The sequence below is a fragment of the Egretta garzetta genome, unplaced genomic scaffold, assembly GCF_000687185.1.
Source record: "Egretta garzetta isolate BGI_Z169 unplaced genomic scaffold, ASM68718v1 scaffold875, whole genome shotgun sequence".
Lineage (NCBI taxonomy): Eukaryota > Metazoa > Chordata > Aves > Pelecaniformes > Ardeidae > Egretta > Egretta garzetta.
This window is the reverse complement of record NW_009259626.1, coordinates 13,145-18,524: the sequence shown is the minus strand read 5'-3', so window position 1 is coordinate 18,524 and position 5,380 is coordinate 13,145. Positions and strand designations below refer to the sequence as shown.

Sequence of the window (5,380 nt, the reverse complement as noted above, 5' to 3'; positions counted from 1 at the left end):
GTTATATGGTATGGAATAGCTCTTTGGTCAGTTTGGGTTAGCTGTGCTAGCTGTGCTCCCTCCCAGCTTGTTATGCACCTGGCCGAGCAGGAGAAGCTCAAAAAGTCCTTGAGTAGTCTGAGCACTACTTGGCAACAGCTGAAAACATCAGTGTGTTATCAACATTATTCTGGTACTAAATCCAAAACACAGCACTATGCTAGCTACTGTGAAGAAAATTAACTCTATCCCAGCCGAAACCAGGACATGGTGTCTGAAGAAAGACGGTGAGAACAAGAGAAGCCCAGAGTGACGCTCCCCCACAAACCGTCACAGATTGCATCTCAGTTCAAGGACTACCACGATCAGACATGGCTTCTCTGGATATAGTCACCCTGAGCTAATTTCTGTGAATCTGTCCAATTTCTTACAGATAAGTTTTCAGCATCCTGTAGCAGGGAATTCCACAGCACAACTGCACCTGGTGTGAACAGCCTCTTTCTGTCTGTTCCTGAGCCTGCTGCATGACCTCCACCTAGTTGGAGGTTACTAACAGCTTTTTGCAAATTTCTGTTGCAAATATTGGGATGATGATGGTTGATTTGTTTGTATTTTGCTGCATAGTATCTTGAATACTGTTACATCAAACTTAGGATTGCAGGATTGGATACTTTTGTGTCCTCATCACTGTGGAGCGGTTTCCAGCCACCCGTGTTTTGTGTGTCATAGATCTCTGCGGCTGTGGGCTGGCTGGTTTCCCAATGCCCTGAATCCCTTGAGCTCTGCAGTCAGACCCTTCGGGAGTATGTTGAGGATGGGATCGATGGTGAATTTGGCAAGCGCTTCTACCATGACTGGAAGGAGAGGCGTTTAGCTGGCCTGCCATCTCAGGAGCCTGGGGTTATCATAGAGCTGTACAACAGCGTGCTGCAGTTTCTTTCAGATGTGGCATCCTCGGAGCACCTTTGTGACTTGTCTTGGCCTATTACCGAGTTTTCAGAGCCTGGGGGTAACAAGCTGTTGCCCCACCTGCAGTGGAACATGCCTGATCACCTGGCCTGGCTGAAGAAGGCTGTGCTGTCCTTCCAGATCCCATACCTAGATCTGCCTCCGTTAGGTGGTATGTACTTCATGCTGTGGTATTCTCTCGGCAGTATGTCATTCTCTCTAATGTGCCTGTGCTGAGTTGAACTATCAGCCTGTAAGGTGGTGAGTTTGGCTCCGTCACAAATTCTTGCAATTTACTTTGTTTTTTTCCATAGCTCCTTGGCGTCCTGTTTTCTGCATGATTTTTCAGTATGTGTCTCAGATTGCTAGTTCTTCCCATACTCAACCACTGATCCAGTCTCGAGTGGAAAATCTGCTGAACAAAACTTACCAGAAGTGGAAAAACAGAACATCTGGGAACTCTGATGAAGATGGACCTTCTGTTGATGAGATCCCTTGGGATGATATCTTAGCAGTCTGCATTGATCATAAACTGAGAGACTGGAAACCACCCAAACTGCCTATTGCTCCAGGTATCGCATGTCCTTGTACAACATGGATGATACTTCCTGCTTAACTGTGTTTAATAACTTGACATGGTGCCTTTATGCATTGCAGTGAGTGATATGTAGCAGGGAGGGAGCTACGGTCTTGATCTCCTCCTGTAGAATGACACAGTGCTTACTACACATCTTTCTGCTTTTTGGAGCGTGTATTTAGTTTTGATTATGACTTGACATGAGCTTGTGATGAAAAATTTTGGTTTTGTGTGGAGGAATATGGTCAGAGTCTTTCAGCCCTCCTGTCCTAGTAGGAGAGAGCTTACATTCAAACAAAGGCCAAGAATTGGTCCCTCAGAAGTCACGTAAGCTCAGGTCAGCTGAGATGGCAGGCTGCAACTGTTAATGAGCACTTCTGTAGATTAATGAAGTTTGTCTCTAATTGTTTGCATTCAATTTCAAGTGTGTGGGGTCTTTTTGGTGCCCTGTTTGGCATAACTATAGGGAGCTTCTTTTAATGAAATGACTACTTAACTCACTGAACACCAGACTTGGATGCACTAGAATTTTAAAAATTAAGATAAAGCAGCATTTTACAGTCTTTCCCAGTAATCTGGTATCTGTCGAACAGTAAATCAGTTCAAGAAGTCTCCTTTTTCCATGCAGATTACAAATTAAAGCTACTTGAAAGTGAACATGCAATTTTTCTTCAAATTGGCTTTTCAATACGGAGCTTTTCTTCTGAAGGGGAAAATCTGTTCTAATATTGAATGTTGGGTTTGGCTTTATTCACAGAAGCAGTAAGTGAAGATGGTCAGATTCGCGTGTACTTCTTCAAGGAGCATTTAAAGAACTTCACTCTCCCTTTTTCATGGGAACAAGCCAGACTGCGCACGCTTGAGGAGATCCGGCAAGGGCATGAGAGGTGAGGCAGCTGCTGGCACTGCCTGTTGGAGTAGCATTTAGCTGTCTATTGTGCCATCAGAGTTCCTCAGTGAACTCTAAGGAGATTGCCTGGGGCCTCTATGATGAACATACGGTGCCATCGTGGTGCTGAATACCAGCATTATAACATCCTCCCAGAATGTGCTTGTGTACATGTCCTTGAAATGATGTACAAGGGTGTACTGAAACCAGGTAGTAAGTGGATTCTGCCGGGTTACTCAGCTCTCATAGAAATTGATTGCTTGGAGGGTGCTTAAAGCAAAATGGAGAAATTAACTTCTGCTGGAGAAAACACTGCTGAAGCTTTGGAGTTAGACTTTTACTCTAGGTACACAAAGCGTGGAAGAAAAACAGTGTGAGGTTGGGGAGGCGCATAGGGGGATAAATCACAAGCATGCCCTTTATTTAATAGTGCCCCCTCCTTTACATTCACCTTCAGTTGCAGCCTGGACCTGACAGATGAATTATATGTTAGATCATTTGCAGATTTACCCTTTGGTAACTACATGTTAATTTCGCAGCATTTTGAGATCAAAAGGAGACTTTGTCCCCAACTTGTTGGAAGACATCAGGAAAAGTCCTGCTGCTAAGAGAAAATGCTAGAGGTTGTGGGGAGGAGTGCCTTGGTGGTGTGGTGTTAAAAGTATTTGAGATCTCAAGAGTCTAGCTCACTTCCCTAGCCTTGTTTGGGGTGAAGCCAGTCTCTCTTTCCTCTTGGAAGCTTAGCTGCTGCTCTGCTGTGTAGCAGAAGTTGGCTCGCTATCTTTCTTTGGGGTGAATCCCAGCCCCTGTCAGATTAGTTCCTCTCAAATCCCACGCACAGGTGGTGGTATATTGGACCCTGGTACAAGAGAATTATGTCTCCAAATGATAATTCTTACTCCCTGCTATTTCAAAACTTCAAGCCAGTAGGGAAAAATCAATATGCCCATACCAATTTCTGTGGTTTGTTTTTTCTTTCCTCCCCCTTTAGGTCAAAGGTAAAATTTCTCAACTCTTTTAAGAAACCCTATAGCATCTCCATGATGCCAGGCCAATATGGCTCTGGCATGAGCATGCTGTCAGATCAAGAAGAGAGCATTCCCAGTGCAGATGAATTCACAGACCCAGCCTTGGCCCAGGAGCTTCTCCCAGAGCGTCTGTTGGCACAGTTGCAACTGGAGAAAATAGAAAGCAGGAGGTAGGTTCCCAGAGCAGCATCCTTTCCTTGCAGCTCTGGCCCAGGATTGTAAACAATTTCTAACTTGGATATAATGGGAAGCTGAAGTCTAACAGTGCTAGGAAATAGCCTAGGCTATCTCCAGTTTCTTCTAATTTCATCAAGTTCATCAGTACAGTGCAGTTCCCTGCTAGCTCCTACTTGCATCACAGGAACAGTCCATGATGGTAGAAAAATTTGGAGCTTTGAGGAACAGTTGGAAACTAACTGTGGTCAATTAAGCCACCAAAACTAAAGCAGCACAGCGTGTACAGTAGTCTGTGTGTCCTGCAGTATCACATATGTCTAAAGTCCACTTCGGGATACCAGTTTGTAGCAATGCGGATCACAAAGCTGAAGAACTAAAGCTTTTGACGTTGGCCCAAGGTTTCTTGTCTTTGCTACTTTCCCCATCAGCTGGGTGTCTTCAGTCTGTGTGGTTCCTCTCTGTACCACAATCTTCTGTGATCAATTTTCATCATAGCAGTGGGGTATGTCAGACTATGTTGGAAATTATTGTGAACATTGGATCCTTCTTGCAGACACTTCTGAACCCAAAACTCTTGGTTAACCCCCTGGTTACAAGAACAAAGCTAGGCTGCAATCTGACTGGTGCTCTTTGATCTTTCTCTTCAGGTTTGAAGAACAGTTGCACCAATGTCTAGCCGAGGACATTGAGCCTCTTGGTGATTTTGTAGGTCTTCCTCTCTACCTCCCCCAGTCTCTGGTCTCTACCCCAACTGTCACCTGCCCATTGATGAAGAGTTCTGTGTCATCTGCTCAACAGGTAAGAAAGGGTGGTACTGAGAATTAACTGTAGTTCTGAGGAGTGCAGGTGCCAAGCCTGCTGTACTTACAAAACCTTTAGTGGGAATTACCTTGGTGTGCAGTGTTGGATAGACTTGGGAAATAAAGAATTGAAAAACTACTCCTTGGAAATAACTTCTGTCCAGGGAGGGGAATGCTTTCTGCAGATCTGGAATCAGTTCTTCACAGGTGTTAGTGCTTTCTGCTGCAGGCAGTTGTAACAGTATCCCTTGTGGTGCTGCCATTTAACTTAAGGAATCACTGTGGTCAGTCAGCTTCCCCCAGTTAAATGAAGGCTGGGGACAGAAATAGCAGAGAATGCTATTTTTGCCTTACCCCCTTGGGTGGGGGGTGCTGACCTCCATGGTTGTTTCAAAAGCGGGGGAACAGCCAGTGAGCTAAGTTTCTTATTGGTACTAGGTAATGTTTCTTTGTGTCTCACCTATTTTCCTTCTGTCCAGGCTGAGAGTCAAGAGGGATGCAAGCTTTTGTTGGAGGAGCTAAGCCCCACACTGTCAGACAGACTGAAACACTTGCAACAGCTCCTCAGAGCAAACCAGGAGGGTGAAGTTGCCTCTGAGCTTCACCTATCTGCTCTGGTGGACATGGTGGATATTTGAGCAGAACTGAGATACATGTGCAGACCAAGAGGCTTACTAAAGAAATCCAGGGCTGGGTGTTTGAATAGATAAGCTCCTGGGGCACGTTCCAGAAAAAGCAGGTGCCCTCCTGGAAGAAGAACACAGAGCAGACATGGGGCCTGTGCCCTTCTCATGTGACTGCCTTGCACACAGATGGTGTGTCGTGGCTCACTGTCCCTTTGGCTTGCTGCTTTGGCTAGTCTGGGCCTCCCTCCTTTCCTGCTTCACAGGCACAGAGATGAGTCAAATTCTTTAAATTGACACCTTGGTGATTTTTTTTTTTTTTACTACCAACTCTCATTGTAGGCAAACATAGCTTCAGC

General features: G+C 45.2%; 1 protein-coding gene across 1 annotated transcript in view; it reads left to right on the top strand.

Moving 5' to 3' along the window:
• LOC104125977 (minichromosome maintenance complex component 3 associated protein) overlaps window positions 1–5,374 on the top strand; it is a 27,518-nt gene extending 22,144 nt beyond the window's left edge. The window contains exons 23-28 of the mRNA XM_035893971.1: window positions 709–1,099; window positions 1,242–1,499; window positions 2,262–2,391; window positions 3,385–3,591; window positions 4,246–4,396; window positions 4,878–5,374. Coding sequence (XP_035749864.1) covers window positions 709–1,099; window positions 1,242–1,499; window positions 2,262–2,391; window positions 3,385–3,591; window positions 4,246–4,396; window positions 4,878–5,036 — 1,296 coding nt within the window. The 3' untranslated portion in view covers window positions 5,037–5,374. The remainder of the gene's footprint in view (window positions 1–708; window positions 1,100–1,241; window positions 1,500–2,261; window positions 2,392–3,384; window positions 3,592–4,245; window positions 4,397–4,877) is intronic.
• The last annotated feature ends 6 nt before the right edge of the window (window positions 5,375–5,380 follow it).